General features: G+C 42.1%; 1 protein-coding gene across 10 annotated transcripts in view; it reads right to left on the reverse strand.

The window, feature by feature from the left end:
- The window catches only part of ptprt (protein tyrosine phosphatase receptor type T), a 427933-nt gene that overhangs the window by 50615 nt on the left and 359697 nt on the right, over nt 1–17621 (reverse strand). For all 10 annotated transcript variants that reach the window (XM_075460193.1, XM_075460191.1, XM_075460192.1 and 7 more), the window contains 3 exons: nt 16860–16952; nt 15477–15586; nt 7098–7185 (listed from right to left, as the gene is read on the reverse strand). In XM_075460193.1, coding sequence (XP_075316308.1) covers nt 7098–7185; nt 15477–15586; nt 16860–16952 — 291 coding nt within the window. The remainder of the gene's footprint in view (nt 1–7097; nt 7186–15476; nt 15587–16859; nt 16953–17621) is intronic.

Here is a 17621-nt window from a genome sequence, read left to right on the forward strand (position 1 = left end):
CTCTCCAGAATCCAGACAATATATTTCATACTGTGTCGTTTTATCTTATCCAGATTTATGCCTTAGATTGCGTAAAGGTCGGAGTTAAAGCCACTCGCCCTCGCCATCTGTAGGCTAAACTACCTGTAGAGGGAAATCCCAACAATTCACTTGGAGATCTTTGCTCTTAATCTATGATTTCCACCTGGTAAAACGAGCCACACCAATGTTTATTCTTTGTCCTTTTCACGTTTTCATTTTATTGACGAGTTCGATTCATCTGCTGCCGCCTGTCCTGGCATTACGTCATAAGCATGACCCTCCATTTCTCAAATATATACCCTAAAACCACCGATCCCTCTCTCCAATGCACAAATTTGGACGTTTTCTCACGTAAACGTTCCATTGATGAAGGTAAATGGTTCATCCTGAGGGAATATAACATAATTTATCAAAGAGATTAAAAACTAGATGAGAGATAGTTACTTACAGTAACTTTAAAGAGGGAATATATTGTTTTTTTAGAGAGAGGAAACAGCAAACGGCTGTTGGCATCAAGTGGTAATAACAAGATTCTGCTGCTTTAAATTCTGATACGTTCAGCTGTGAAGTTTCCTGATATCACATTTAATTGTCAACCTGCTGCACTCTGCAGCTTTAGCCTGATATTCCCTTCACTCTCACTGATTTCTAAAGGGTAAGGGTTACCCTCCATTGATTCTCCGGCAGCAAACACTAGAGGTTTCACAGTTTCATGTCACGATGCCATACAAATCAGTTACTTTAGTAGGGAAGATGGATTCAGTTATGAACCCTGGGGAATAATGGAAGGAACCAGAATGGTTCATGTCAATTGCGCATGAACCAGTACTAAAGATAATTCTCAAAGTCAAAGAAGGATCCTTAAAAGCTGTGTTCCTAGGATACTCCATCAAATCTCACCAAAGAACTCTTCCAATGTCAAGACCCTCAGAGTTCTGCACGTTGAACACTGTGCAGACGAAGGATGGATTGAGATCACCACTTTATGCGCGTTTGTTTTCACCTCTTCTGTTGTTAGCATAGCTAGCATAGTTGTTAGCTTTGTGTTCCATCAAGGGACATCAACGCATTAGGCTGCGTACAGACTGCGTGTCTTTTCACATCTTACTCTTTTTAATGTGGCCAATATCAGATTTCAGTGTGAATGTTTCATAATAAGCCGACATGCATGAGCAAAAAACAACAAAGACCCTTAATTCTTAATCTTAAGACTCCAGCACCCCGCTGGTCTTCCACTGGCTAAAGCTGGAGCTACAGTTGACGCTTCTGTCACGGCGGTGGCGGACCGTGACGTCAAAATGGCGTTTCAGGCCTGGCGCTTCCCTTGAAAAGACGGCGCAGCGCGGTGTCGTGCACCAGTTGATTTTTGTAACTTGGCGGCGCCAACAACGACAGACCGGATGGACCGATGCGAGACCAGAACAGGCTCAGTGAGGAGGTGCGTTTGTACAGGCAGCTGTACGAAACTGCAGTGAAACAGCACAGGGAGCACGTAAACTCCCAAAACTGGTGGACAGAGATTGGCAGAACTTTGGGGAAAGAGGGAGAGTTCTGTAAGAATGTGTGGAAGAAGCTACGGGACGGATACGTGAAGGCAAAGAAGAGGGCAGAGACTCAGAGTGGTGATGCCGGGGGCTTCAGACCATCACCTCTTTTAACTGAATTAAAAAATTATATAAATACTGCAGCAGTATCATTAATTACAGTATTCTTGCTCTTGACAGCGGCATTGTTTTCTTCTCCACTTTCGTGGTTGTATAATAGTGGTAACCTTCACGTACCAGCGCCACCTCTGTGACGGAGAAAATTGCAACTACTGGCGCATCGACTTGCGCCACTATATATTGCGGGCACGAAATTGTGACGTCATCAACACCGCTCGCACGAGCAGACGCGGCTACCATGCTAGAGCCTAAACGCCTACGTCCTGACTTCTGTCTGCGCACAATTGTGACGAACGTTGATCAAGAGCGATCTGTTCACACTGTCATGGAAAAAAAATAAATAAAAATAAATAAATAAAAAAAATCAGATTTGGGCCACATTTGACCGCCGTGGTGATCTATGGCCTCTTGTTGGGACTCTTTCTGAGCACAAGAAGGAAGTGAGTCAGCATGTCCATCCTACCAAGGACGCATCCTCGACTTTAAATAATTATCTCAATAAACTCGGGAATTATACCATTTATAACTGTTTCTACTGCGCTTTATTTCACACGATGCACAATTAACCCGGATGACAAACAGTGGAAGAAAATATGATCATCACATCAGCCTGCAAAGAGGCCTCTGTTGGGGGGGATGAATTGGAGCAAAGCAGATCTCCTTCTGTTTAGCCAAGAGCTAAACCTTAACTGAAATGGACTGATTTGGCTTCTACACATGAAACAGAGGTTGTAATTTGAGCACAAAGATATTAATCGGAGCACTTTGTGCATCACCTTTCCGTTTCACCTCGAATAGATGCCATTAACCCAACAAAAAGAGAAACTCTGAAGCAATTTTCAAGCTGTTATAATCTGTTGAAATGACTATTTCTCTGTTTCGAGAGGTGAAATAAAGTTCAACCTTAAAAAAAAAGAGAAAAGACAGAAGAACCTTTTCCCTCATATTCTGAAGTTTTAGCTTCAGCCAGTCACTGTGTGTTCTCATAAAGACGCCGCACAAAGCCGTTTCCCTCAGGGCCTTTTAAAACATTTGCTCAAGAAAATGAGCCTTTGTACAATCACTGCAAGCAAGATGGACAGTTTCCATTACTCGGCCCTTGTAATTAAAGGATTTGCACTAATAGCAAATTTATCATAATTCCTGTTGGCTATCAAGTCTTTGACAGGCTATTTCATTCCAGAGCTATGTTTCATTTTAAAGCCTTCAGGTTTGTGCAGCGTCTCTTCTCTGACATCTAAACCCTCGTAATGAAATATGTACGCACGGCCAGACCTGTGCACGCCAACACACACACACACAAAGTGTAAGCATACAACTCTAATAATCTGGATCATACCGGTCATGTGTGTATGAGACGAGGTCAGTTTATGCTTATTTTGCAGGGATTTTCCGACCTTGAACTGTACACAGACTTGCAAGCAATGAACTTAATTGGCGATGAGCCACAGGTGGTGGCAACTGGATTTTACACAATTTTTTCTTCAGGAGGCCGCAGTGAAGCGAGAGGTTGAAGGATCGGAGATCGAGAGAAAAACGGAAGAGAATAGGAAGGAGGCCCGGGGAACGCAAGGGACGCCAACGATAGACAATACGAGCCACAAGCAGGCAGGAGACCTCACCGTCGAAAGAAACACCTGAAAAACGGCAGCCGTGTTGTTCGGGACGACTCCAGCAGGAAAAACGCCGATCAAGCGTCGGATCGAGGACCCAGAGAAAGGAGGGCGGCTTCCAGCACTGGCCGGAGTTTAGGGGAAGCGCCGTGGGCTCGTAGATGGGTGTGGTTGGGACGCTAAAGCCTCGTTTCCACTGTCAGTACAGTTCGGGTCCCTTTGTATTGGTATGGTACGGGTCAGGCCGCTTTGGGGTCACCTTGCGTTCCCACTGTACAAAGGGGACCCTCAGGGGTGGGCGGAGTGCGTGCCGAAGCGTAAATAGCAAATAACAGCAAATAACAAATAACATCCATAACTTGGAACCACCTCCAAGCTTCTTCAGCTTAATGCCACACCGGCTCGTGGTCCGGTTGAAACCACTCTCTGCCATTTTTGCGGCAATCAGCTGGAAAACTTTTTGGTTTGGCACATTGAGCTCCCGCTGCACAGCCTGCTCACCAACAACGGAGAGCAGAGCCTGGAGCCGGTCCTGTGTGCTCGCTACCCCAAGCAGAAGGGCTACAGACATGGGAACGGGTTCCATGGGACCGGTACGCTTTCATGGTAGTGAAAACACTGAAATAAGCGAACCGTTCTAAACCGACCCGTACCGGACTGCATAGTGGAAACGAGGCTTTAGTTATGGCTAAGTACCCTTTCTTTTTAATCTATTTTTAACCGAAGTGGATTTTAACGGGATCTCAGACCCGGAGGATCCTCCTCTGGTGTTCCACCACCTCACTGACTATCCAGAGATTGTGGGACCCTCGGGGAGACTTTGGGCTGGGATTACTGTTATGGTAATAAATCTCGTGTACACTATAGGTAGACTCCTGGTTTCTGGCTCTGCTCAACCCTGGTTTTTAAGAGTCCTAGGCTCTTTAACCTAGGTGGCGTTGCATCAAAGTGGGCAGCGACTTAAGCAAACAGGTACACACACACACACACACACACACACACACACCTGAAGTCACCTGATAAACCAAACAATCTGCTTCTCTTCTTCCAGCCTAATAGAGGGCTGAGGTTGCCTCATGCAAGATAACAAGCACACACATCATTGGTGCATACAAAATGTTAGACATATTACACACCGTCATATTCACATGCTAATTCACACTAATGGTGACACACACACACACACACTCCTAATCCTACATGCAGTCCCTCACTCTGAATATCATTACTGCCGTCCGTCTTTGCACCAAAATGAAGCTTCATTTTGAAAAAAGTCTCTCTGAATAAAATAGAGGCAGCAGGCTTTGATCATCAGGAGGGATTGAAATAAAATCACTCTGCAAACGAAAGGAATTTTTCTTAAAAGCTTTTCTCTGTTAGACTTACAGAAATTTAAGATGTGGACTTTAATACTGTCTTATAATGATGTGGGCATCTGAGAGTCCGGATCTCGTCTTTGCACGAATAAAATCTTTTATTCCATCATAAATGACATATACTGACTTTTTGTTACTGCAGTTATATAAAAAAACAGCCACGTTTGAGGTGGATGTGATTGTATTTCTCTGAAAACAGGAGAGAATAAAACACCATATTACACAATGTTTCCCCTTATAAGACGGAGGGACAATTACAGATGCATTATGGGTGGTTTGAAGCCATAGTGTTGCTAAGCTAGCAGGCGTGTTTCAGTCTGTTCGCGCCGTGTCTGTCCAGAAATCGAGGATTATTAAGAGTCTTAGTCACGGATCAAGTGTGTGATTCTTATCTGCAAACTGAAAAAAGCTGAGCTGTTTTCTGTGAAGGAACTGTTTTCTCTGCTTTCTGTTTTAGTGGAAAACATTCTTCTAACGCACTGAAACACAGTCAGTGGTTTGCTGAGGAACATTTTAAAAGAGCAGATGTTCACCAAACAGCTTTAAATCCGTGTCCTGCAGGTAGAGGAAAGACTCTGGTGACCTGATGGTTCAATCACTGCAGGCGTGGCCTCATTTTTGTGTGACGTTTGACACTGATGTGTATAAAATACCATAGTTTTTGCTTTTAACAGATCATTCAATGTTAAATCTCAAAAGGTTGTACTTATATATATATATATATATATATATATATAGATATATATATATATATATAAATAAATGAATGTGACTCTTGGGTCGCCCTACAGCTTGGGAAATCAGGGACCTAATCTTGTGGATGGCAAGCTAAAATCTATAAAGAAAAGGGTCTTTTGAACGGAAAGTTCATCTTCCAAACCTTCCCAGATAGTTTTCTTGACAAGGCAAAAGTTTCTGTTGATGTGAACTGCGTCTTATAACATCACTAGCTAGCAAAACCTCACAATCTCTGCAGATGGTCCAGAACGCAGCGGCGTGTCTGGTCTTCGGTCAGCCTCACAGAGCACACGTCACCCCTCTGTTCATTGAGCTCCACTGGCTTCCCTTAGCCGCCCGCATCAAATTCAAGTCATGATGTTAGCCTACAGAGTCCTTAATGGAACGGCTCCCATCTACTTGAATGCTCTTGAAAAAGGCTTATGTCACAACTCGGTCACTCCGGTCGTCACAGGATTGTCGTCTAGCGGTGCCTACACCACGCTGAAGACAATCCAGACTCTGTTCATGTGTCGTTCCACGATGGTGGAATGACCTGTCGAGCGCTACCAGAACTCTTGAAGACCCAGCTCTGGTGGTTTCCTTCTACGTAGCTTATCGTTAGCTTTGATCTTAGCATTTCTAAGTCGCTTTGGATAAAAGCGTCTGCTAAATGCATAAACTAGGGCTGGGCAATGATAAAAAAAATGTAATCTAATTAATCACATGATTTCCTTGATTAATCACGATTAATCGTATTTGTACGCAAAATCCAACAATGAATTCAAAAGTAGTGTATAGCTTTTAGCATTTAGTTTTATTTTAAATGTGCTGCCATATGAATGAAAGTGCCATAACATTTGTTGTGCAAACACACTTTTAACATCAGCATCTTTCTGTAGTTTTTATGTAGAAGCCTCGCTCCACTGTCTGTTTCCTTGAATGACTTGCTGCTATCAGTTGTGTGTTTTGCCTTTAAGTGATATTTTAGACTGGAACTACTACGCTGAGAAGGCAATTCAACTTGGCAGTGTTTACAGATGACTTTGGTTCTGTCGACTCCGTCGTCTGGAAGAACTTTAAAATGAAAATGGCCGAGTAAAAGTTCCGTACCCTTCTCCATGTTTGGTGGATCCGCCGATTACTTTCTTTTCCGGTTCCGCAGCAGACAGCAACAGACTTTTACAAAATAAAAGCCTGTGAGCAACAGACTTTCACAATAATAAAATGAATAATAAAACCTGCGCTAACGCGCGATCAAATATTTGTTGGCGTTAAATAATTAACGAGTTAACGCGATAATAACGAGTTAACTCAGCCCAGCCCTAGCACAAACATAAACACTTGGCTGATGCTAAAGCTTGAAGGCAGTATTATTTTCCCTTTAAGGTCCATTTAGAAGATATACAACAAGTGTAATTATATCTTTATTAATCACGAGTTAACTGTGGACAATCGTGCAATTAACCGCGATTCAATATTCCAGTCAACTGACAGCCCAAACATATATATAGATATATTCCAATCTTGAGACCACATTTCACCAAATCAAAAACCAATGTTCCCCATATCAGATGAATCTCTCCAATCAATCAAACCAACCAGAGTTCAAACCAATTAACTGAAATAAACCAAACCTTACCGAGACGGTAGTAATATTCAGCACAAATTGACACAGGAACACTCAAAGCCAGCGCGGTACTCACATGCGATGATGTTCCCATATCGGTTCTTGTTGCGGTTCTCGTCCTTCTTGGCCGTTTCCCAAGGTGCCGTCTGTCCCTCCGCCAGGGCCTAAACATACGTATGCACACATGCATGTGCACACACACACACACACACACAAACAGAAATAGTTACACATTGAGGCACGAATAAACAGAAATATGCATGGACATATGGTCTGATTCCCAGATCTGGTACAGCGACACATGGGCTGACATAAGCTGAAACTGTAACACGAATACAACATGAATATAAATTTCTATTTCCCCCCCTAACACACGGTCTTGCTTCAAGTCTCATTATAACGGTATAAAGTATAAAGGCAGCGCTGCATTTTGGTCCCGAAAAGTTATGATTTTCAGTTTAAATGTTGGTACTTTCAGGCGGGATTGGTAATATTGTGTCTGTGAGATTATATCAATACTATTCATTTTACGATGTGTGTGTGGCAGTGTGATTACAAGCTTAGACGGATGTTGCTACCATATAAGGCCCGTTTCCTGTTAATAACCATATAAGGCACGTTTCCTGTTAACAACCATATAAGGCCCGTTTCCTGTTAATAACCATATAAGGCCCGTTTCCTGTTAATAACCATTTAAGGCGCGTTTCCTGTTAATAACCATATAAGGCTCGTTTCCTGTTAATAACCATATAAGGCGCGTTTCCTGTTAACAACCATATAAGGACGGTTTCCTGTTAATAACCATATAAGGCCCGTTTCCTGTTAATAACCATATAAGGCACGTTTCCTGTTAACAACCATATAAGGCACGTTTCCTGTTAATAACCATATAAGGCCCGTTTCCTGTTAATAACCATTTAAGGCGCGTTTCCTGTTAATAACCATATAAGGCTCGTTTCCTGTTAATAACCATATAAGGCGCGTTTCCTGTTAACAACCATATAAGGACGGTTTCCTGTTAATAACCATATAAGGCCCGTTTCCTGTTAATAACCATATAAGGCCCGTTTCCTGTTAACAACCATATAAGGCCCGTTTCCTGTTAATAACCATATAAGGCCCGTTTCCTGTTAATAACCATATAAGGCCCGTTTCCTGTTAATAACCAAATAAGGCGCGTTTCCTGTTAATAACCATATAAGGCCCGTTTCCTGTTAATAACCATATAAGACCCGTTTCCTGTTAATAACCATATATGGCCCGTTTCCTGTTAATAACCATATAAGGCCCGTTTCCTGTTAATAACCATATAAGGCCCGTTTCCTGTTAATTACCATATATGGCCCGTTTCCTGTTAATAACCATATAAGGCCCGTTTCCTGTTAATTACCATATATGGCCCGTTTCCTGTTAATTACCATATAAGAACCGTTTCCTGTTAATTACCATATAAGGCTCATTTTCTGTTATGCTGCTGGTTGTGCCACAAGACCTTGAACAACTGCCACTAGGACGGAGATAACGCAAATACTGAAACATATAATCAGAAGGGAGAAGGAAAAAAATCCCCAGATCCCACTTAGCAGCAGGACAGAATGCATATCATGTAACTGTGTGATCTCCAGAAGCTTCTGCAATAAACCAACTTAACCTTGGACTGAGTCTTGACCTTTATGCTCACAATTCGATAAACTGACTCGGGGAAGACCAGCTATAATCGGGGCTTCAACATGTCCCAGGGAAAATAAAACGGCAAAAGCACTCCTTTGAATACCTTCATCAAAAATTGGGTTGTGCAAAGTGTGACGTTGTTAATAAAAGCCTAAAGATGGTGTGTTTGTCTTTTGCCTTTGAGCATTTGTCCAAAAAACGTCTCCTTCTTGTGTCGCTAACAGCTTCTTTTTAAAAAACGGGAGAAAACGGCTGTAAAAGTGGATAAAAACCAACAGCGGGGAAACGCCACCAAGATGGCCACCGCAGCCGGGTCTCTACAGAGGCTGAAGCCTTTGGTCGTCACCAAAGCCTTAATAAACTGACAGTCCAGTCAGACTTTGTTGTAAAAGCAACGTTTCCTTTTTGCTAGCTGATACAGAAAAGAGAAATTCACCAGAAGAAAGTGGAACGTCGCCTCATGACTGCGAGACGCCACTAATCCATTACCCCGTTACCCCGAGTGTGTCGTCCAACAACCAGAAGGTTGCCGGTTTGATTCCCACTCTCACTGCTCAAAGATTGGTGAAACTGACAGCTGGAGGGGTGGCAGTCCACCTCCTTGCCACGGCCTTTGAACAAGGCATGGTACCGCCAACCGCTCCAGTGTACATGGCATCTGTCTCTATGAGTGTCCAACAGGTGCCAACCTGGATGGGTTGAATACGGAGGAGAAATTTCATATATATTTCATGCGTCTACATGATAATTAAGTCTTAATCTTAAATCTTAAATCTTATATTACTTGCTGCCGACGGGTCAGGTCATGAAAATCCTCAGTGAAGATTTAAATTTTTTGTCTAGATCCTTTTTATTTCAGCACTGGAGTGATTCAACTGTGGGAGGAAATGTGCCCATCTTTGTTTAAAGCGAGGAACATCGTCCAAACATCGTAAAATCATGTCCAAACAGCGGCATAAATCACTGTTGTTTCATCTAATGCACAACCAACAACAGACTAAGGCTGTGTTCGAAACCGCATACTTCTCCTACTTCTCCTACTACTCATACTAACTTTTTGAGTTAGAATGCCAGTTTGAGTAAGCGAGAAGTTCCCGGATGCATACTAGATTCGCCGAAATGTTGGGTATGCATCATGAGGTTACTACTCATACTCAAACTACCCAAGATGCAACGTAACGTGACGTCGCCAATCGTCATTTCCTGTCAAAATGGCAGTTTCAAGCTAGCTACAACGAGGGTAGGTTCACTTCCTGTTTTCAAAGCACCAATTGTATCGTAATGGCTTTCCCTATGATAAAAGGCAACGGCCTTTGCGTTGCTCACTGCGGCTAGCTTTAGTAGCGCCGAATTTGTTGGAAAACAAAATCGTAAAGAGTCGGTATTTTGTCAGGTTTGCAACACGTTGGGGATCTAAACGACTACTTTCTCGCCTGAAAATGTTTCAAATGTTGCTAAAGTTTACAGAGTTTAGAGCTCAACTCATTGGCTGCCAGCCATTTTGAGTTCAGAGACCCATACTGCCAAGTGTTTTACAGTATTTTGACTGATTTTCCAAGACCCAAAGAAAAGTGTGTCTTATGACTATGTGCACACCGAAATTACCAAACGAAAGAGTAGACTCTCTTCTTTCATCAGGAAAAAAAAGTTTTCAGTCTTTTAGTAATAGACATAGGTTGGTTTCACCAAAAACAGCTGTTTGACCAAAAAAAACGGAGAAAACAAGCTTCTTTTTTTTGTGCGAAGTGGCACTGCTGCCACCTTGCGGGTAATTTTGCCAGTATATTCTCTGTTCAGTGTTTACAAGCCTAAGATTTAGTGACAAACTCCGCTAGATTGTCCCCCAGCCCGCTCCGTTAACAAACGCAATTGACGTCTATAGACGTCTTTGGCAGTCGACGTTTTTTGTTAAATTGACGTCTATAGACGTCAATGGCACCGAAAGAGTTAAGTGAAATCCGCTTCAGGCCGGCTGATTTCGGCTAGGGCATTTTAATGTTTGAAATGGGGAAAAGGAGGAAAGACACAAAGTATGAAGTGGCCATTGTTCTGCTGCTTTTCTCTAAAAGGAGAATATTCAGTCGGTGCTTTGTTGCAGGAGGGAAGGCAGATTGTTTCTCCCTCCCTGCTGTCACAAGCCCGTCAAGGACATAAATGTTCACGTGTGAGAGCGCGCATCGTTTTCCATCAACGAGGTATTCAACGTTACTTTATTATCATTAGAAAAGCTCCAGCTCCAGGTTGTGAACACGATAATGTGTAAATGTGAGAATAAGGTCCCACACAAGCTCGTGCAACCAAACCCCAAATCTCAAAGGTCGCCATATGGACGCCGAACTATTTTAGAACAACCCCTGTAACACACTCGGGTCACTCTCACACACACACACACACACACAATTCTCCCCATAGAGACAAGTGAACACTCCGCTTTGAGTCCATTAAGAGCTTAAGAGGGCCAGACAACAGCTTTCACTTTCAGACAGTGATATGACCTACATGCACACACACACAAATGCACAGTGACAGCAAAACAGACAACTAAACTTATCGCTCTGTCAAGCAGAAAATTGATTCTTTTAAAGTGGCATATGGGCCCCGAGTGCGCGTTCATTTACAGTATGCTTAATAGTTATAAGTCCTCTGCTGCATCATGTACTTTTATTTACAGAAAACAGGCAGAGGATATCAGGTGGGAGGCAGCTGTAGGAGGCGTGTGCATATTCACATTAAGTAAGTGGCGAGCTGCCCTCCTCCAACCTCGAGAACATTTAAAAACTTCTTATTCAAATGATTCCCTGATTATTAATACCCTTCATAAAAAAAAAAAAAATAATAATAATAAAAAAATCCCAGAGCGGAGTGGGTGGACCACAAACACAAAGGACCAATGAGTGGGTGCTTCTGCTTAGTTATGGATACATTTCATACAAAGAAATAAAGAAATCGATCCTCCCCAACGTCAAACTGTGGAAAAAAACAACGTTTGGTCTCATACTTACAGATGCTGGAAAGCATTAAAACAAATAAGTAATTTCAAGTTCAGTCTAAAGGTTTAACCTGCTCAGAAACGAGCACGATGACTTGAATGACTCGAGTGTTATTCAGTTCATGTTTTTAGTTTGAATATAAAATTAATAAATTAATTTAAAAAATAATATCGATTATCCGGTTGGAGCGCAGGCTGAGAATGGCGTCATGATTGGATCACTACCCTGTCAATCAGTCATGCCCTCTCTACATACCTTAAGTGTTTATTGGAGAGACTTCGGCTTTCGTAATCACCATTTTGACGGCAAAAGACGAACAGCACAGTGCAAGACATGCAGCATCAACATCTCAGACAGCCAGACGACAACGTTAAACTTTGTTCGTCATTTGAAGATCCATTCTGACCAGTAAGTGCTTGTCAAATTAGCTAATATTGGGGCGGTCGGTGGCGCAGTGGGTTAAGCAGCCGCCCCAGGTTCGACTCCCGCACCGAACGGCCCTTTGCTGCGTGTCTTCCCCATCTCTCTGCCCCCTGCTTCCTGTCTCTCTCACACTGTCCTATCATTAAAAGGCATAAAAAGCCAAAAAAAGCCAAAAAAATAAGCTAATATTATCCTGTTAGTCTAGTCGGTAGTTAGCAAAAGTTAGCTTGATATGCTACGGGGTGGACAGGTTGGACACATTGGCCAATGATGTTTCCTGACAGTTACTGTCTTTTTCTTTATTAAGATCTTTATTAAGAAAATGTCCCCTATCAGGGATGAGGGTTAAGATCAGATTCAGCGGGTAAAATTGCAAAAATAAGGTGACTTGACTTGACTTGACTTGCCCAAGAAAAATTACTTGGGACTTACTTGAGACTTGCACATGTGAGACTTGGTCCCATCTCTGATACTTACAGATGCTGGAAAGCATTAAACCAAATAAGCCATTTCAAGTTCAGTCTAAAGAAGGTTTAACCTGCTCAGAAACCCAGAAATGCTGGATCTTTACCTTTAAAAGGGACGCGGGTTAACTCGTCCAACTGGCCAGGTTTACAGCAACATGTTGGAAAAGGTGCTTCTTCCCACTGGGGAGCAAAATGTTGACAATGTGGCTGCTGTCAATGTTAGTGAGGTTAATGGGTTTCAACACCGGAGGTCACGTCACACGCAGAGACGGGGACGAGAGGACGCCATATGTGGTGCGCCCGCACACACCAACACGCAGCGGTTCGTATGTAGCCGTGGTATTACATGTATTCAGACAACGTCTCCATTCACGCCAGTGTCAGCTGCCTCGCTGTTCATTGTCCCGTCTGCCACTCACTGAGCTGAATGCAGTCGTGTTAGCTTCTACATCAAAGGAGACAAACTCGGTGCAGACAGGAGAGGGAAAAAAAAGGCCTTTTATCATAATTCATTAACAAAACTCCCTTTTTTTCCCTCCCCGAGGGTCTCGTTACACTTGTATTCTGACCTTTACAACAGGTGCATCCATGCAAGGTCTTTCTTTCTTCTTCGTGCCTGATTTGTTCATAAGGGTGGTTATGTGTTTTTCTAGCTGCTTTTTTCACTGTTTATGGAAATGTGAAGAGATTCAAACATTTTGGAGCTCAGTGATAAAGTACATCTCTCAGATGTACCTTTAAGCCCCGACGTATGTATTTTAGGCATTTATCCAGATGACTGTTCTTTATCTTGTAAGGAAAGAAAAATGGTCAACCTTTGTTTATTGCAGGCCAAACTCTGTATTGCATTATGCTGGAAGAATGTTGGTTGCCCCTCTTTTTACCCCACTGGTTAAATAACTTAACATCTGACCTATATTGTTAGAAAGAGGGCTGAATTTTATGATATTTGGAGGATATTTCTGGAACTGTTGAGGGAGGGAGAATAATGAAAAATATTTAATTTGTTGTTGGGAGTCCAAGCTGTAACCTAAATTTTGAATACTTTTTTAAATGTATTTATTATTATTATTATTATTATTATTATTATTATTATTTATATATGTGTTTATTTACTTATTTATTTTTATTATTTTCATTATTTCATATTCATTGCACGGTAATTTGCTGTCTAATTACTGCGGTTTATTGTATCTTTTTTAATCATTTAATTATTATTTTCTTCACTGCCATATGTTTTGGATGTTTAAATTGTTGGATGTTGTTATATTAACATGAAAAAAACTAACTAAATAAATAAATAAATAAATATATGTTTAAAAAAAAAAAAAAAGAAAAGATGTGCAGTGGCCAGAGAGTCACTGAAAGCACAAATAAAGAACCTCTTATCACCTGACCTAAGTAACCTCATCTAACCTTTTTACCTCGAAATCAACGGAAATGTGAAAGACTGGGTTCAAATAACCTTTTAGCTGCTTGAAAAACACCCCTTTAGTTGTTTAAATTCCAGGTTCAAAGCATGTGAGAACGAGTTAAACGTTTGGATTAAAGAAACACAGTTTACTGTAAATAAGGTCTGAATCTGAAAGGAAGTTCTGAGCCTGAATAAAGTAAAAAATAAGCACTTCTGTTCTGTAGTAATCTGCATACTGATATCACATAGTTTTATATATGTCATTAGCTTTTGAGTTTCTAACAGCAGCTGTTGCAGCGGATGATAATTTGTCTCACAATATGGAACATAAATCGTTAAAAACGTGACGTCATGAACTCGGTCCTCATTACTATACAGCGAAGGCCTCGTCAGTTGCCGTTAGTGACAGGTGGTGGAATTTAAAGCCCCCCCACTCACACACACTGGAGAATAAATCACATTTTCTCTCCCCCGAAACGTATCGGTGCGTTTAAACCCAAATGACAGGAAGCAAATGAAAATATAACTTACAGTATCTACGGGGGACAATTTCTCACACACACACACACACACACACACACACACACACACACACACACACACACACACACACACACACACACACACACACACACACACACACACATGCAGTCAGGGATGGAAAATATTCACTCTCAGGAGAACGGAAGGTTGAAACAGTCAGAAACAGTCCTCCTCGTGCCCCTTCAGAGGGTTATTTTTAGAGACAGAAGGAAGAGATTAAGAGAATAAACGGGTGACAGAATGAGGAGGATTTGGGAGTAAAAAGAGGGTCATAAACAAAGAATAATTATGTAAATGTTAAGTGATTAACTAACAGTCAAGAGAGAGAAATATCAAGGGTTTCGTGTGATGGAAACAGAAAAGAAAACCAAAAGAAAAACAGAAAAGAGGAGATCCAATCAAAGAAGGGGAAGGGAAGGAATGAACAACCTTTCTCATAAAACCAGATTCAATCCCACAACCTTTTACTCTCACTGAAACCACATTTACACGGTAAAGGAATACAATTACCAAGCAGGCAAAAGTTATTGATTCTATTGTGAAATATTCTACTGAACCCAGAACTGAAATCTGATGAAACTAAACAGTAAAACCAACAGTTTGTTAATCTGAGCTCGAGCAGCTGAATTATTGGTGAAAACAGTCCGTCTCTTAGTTTAGTCTCAGCCTCTTAGAGCTCCTTATAACGAGGCAAACACACAACCTGGTGTTCGTCCGGCTGAGGCTTCTGTGAAACCTATATATATATATTTTATTATATCATAACATAATTCACATTCATACATTCTTGGCTTTACAGGAGCATTTTATTATCTGGGTCCTGGAGCTGGAGACCTCTGACCTTCTTACTGGGAACATCGTGTAATGTTGTCGGTTTAAAGACCCGATTCCATCGTTACTGTTTACCTTTGTTATCGTTATGATCCTGGGTGTGTGTGTGTATTCACCTCGTATTCCTCCTTAAAACCATAGCCCTGGCCACATTTCATCTGCGTGATGTGTTGCAGGAGGTCTGCGACTCGAATAGCTGGCTGAAACTGGCCGGCCTGAAACTGACCTGCAGGAACACAAAACAGGAAGATCTTGGAAATGTGGAAATTTCTTCATGCAAAACTAGAAAAGATGTGTTTGTCTTTAGGGATGGGAAATGTTAAGAATTTAGCAATTCCGGTTCCATTATCGATATATCGCTTATCGATTTGGTTCCTTATCGGTTCTCATCCAGTTACCATCCATCCATCCATTTTCTATACCGCTGAATCCGTCGGTTGGGTCGTGGGGGGGCTGGAGCCTATCCCAGCGGTCAATGGGCGAGAGGCGGGTTACACCCTGGACAGGCTGCCAGTCCATCACAGTCATCCAGTTACATATAGTTCAAATGGCTTTGGTTGCAGTAACACTTTAATTTCAAGTATGCACCAACATTTGATCTATTTTCTCCTCATTTTACTTTTCCTGCCTCAATTGGAAGGGGGAGCTACAGGTATGCGGGAGCCTGCCTCTGAGCCCAACTCTGGATTTGGTCCCGTTGATCATTAAAAGATAAATAGTCTAAAACAATTATTGTCTGGGTGTTTATTAAGAGACAAATGGTTTGCAGACACTGAATTTCCCATTACAACATCCGCGCCTGTTACGGTGTTTGCTGCTCGGTCTGCACTTCGGTCTGCGCGGTCTACACAGCAGGCAGTGATACGAAGGGAGAGAAAATAGGGCCAAGCGATTGTGAGGTCTGACTTTTTCCTGGAGAACGATTTTGTGATGCAAATGTATTACTCTTTTGAACGCATATTGCTTTGAGAAGCAAAATGCTTTATTTTTGTGGCCCCAGCCAACTAGCCGGACTACCTTCGTCAACACCAAAACGAGGCTGGAACTCTGCTCACAGGACGCAGCAGGGGGTAAGAAAATGTTCATAAATGATGTTGCTAATATGGGATGTCATACAGCTTCATGTAAAAAGAGGCGAACTATCCCTTTAATGTTAAGTCTTGAATTACGTAGACCGGATGCTACACTTTCTCTAGATTTAAAGATTTAGTTGGTTTATTTGGGAGTCGCGACCCCTGATGGGAGAGGACCAGCCAAGAGTCGGTGCCGTTGTAGCATCGGTTTTCCCGGGCTGGAGGCAGCACTCCAGTACAAAAAGAACTGGCTCTAAGATAGGAGGTTTGGCTCAGAATCTGCACAAGAACTGATTTAGTGGGAAAAACCCAGAGAGCGAACACATAACCACAGTAAGCAGCATGTGCCTACCTGACTAACCAGCTGACTAACCAGCTGACTAACCAACTCACACCGCCACAAACCACCGAGCTGCGTGCACGTACCACTCTGGTAGGAGAGCTCCACGGACTCGCAGCCTCCGTAAGGAAAACTCTGCAGGGTCAGCGAGGGCTGAGCAAGCGACGGCTGGCTACCATCTGCAAATAAAGACATAAGAGAGACGTTACCATAACAACGACCACCCTTCTACGACCACCCTTCTACGACCCACCTCTGCATGCATATTCATTACACATTTTCTTTTGCACACTGTACAAGTGCACGCTGGAAAGAAGATTAACAAAGACAGATGATGAACTGAATGAGTAACCGAACAACCCCTGATTGGAGGCCGCCATATTAAGACAATCAAACTGTAATTTCTGTCCTCTACGTACAGAAAGAACAGCGTCCGTGACTTAAGTTGGGCTGAAACTTACAAAACGGGTGAAAAGAAACAGAAAAGTATTAGAAAGTAGAGAAGGAAAAGGCATGAAATGAAAGAGGAAAAAAAGGGCAATCAGTCTTCAAGTCCAACGGAGCCTATTTTAAATTAATATCAGACATCAGGAATTCTCAAATGGTGCATATTTCAGTTGTGGCTTTAATAAATAAAAAGTCATTCTGTTCACTGATGAGGTAAAATGGCTTCTGAAAATTCGCCGAGCCAAAAAGACTCAATGAATTAAAGAGTGTGTGCATGTGTGTGTTCATGTGTTTCAGATGGGAAAAAAAAGACCTGTGATATGAAAAAGCATGACTCCATGTTTTCTTAATAGAGCTATTTGCATGTTAATGATGGCTGCAGATTTATTAGTGGCCCAAAG

Source organism: Odontesthes bonariensis, chromosome 3 (genome assembly GCF_027942865.1).
Source record: "Odontesthes bonariensis isolate fOdoBon6 chromosome 3, fOdoBon6.hap1, whole genome shotgun sequence".
Lineage (NCBI taxonomy): Eukaryota > Metazoa > Chordata > Actinopteri > Atheriniformes > Atherinopsidae > Odontesthes > Odontesthes bonariensis.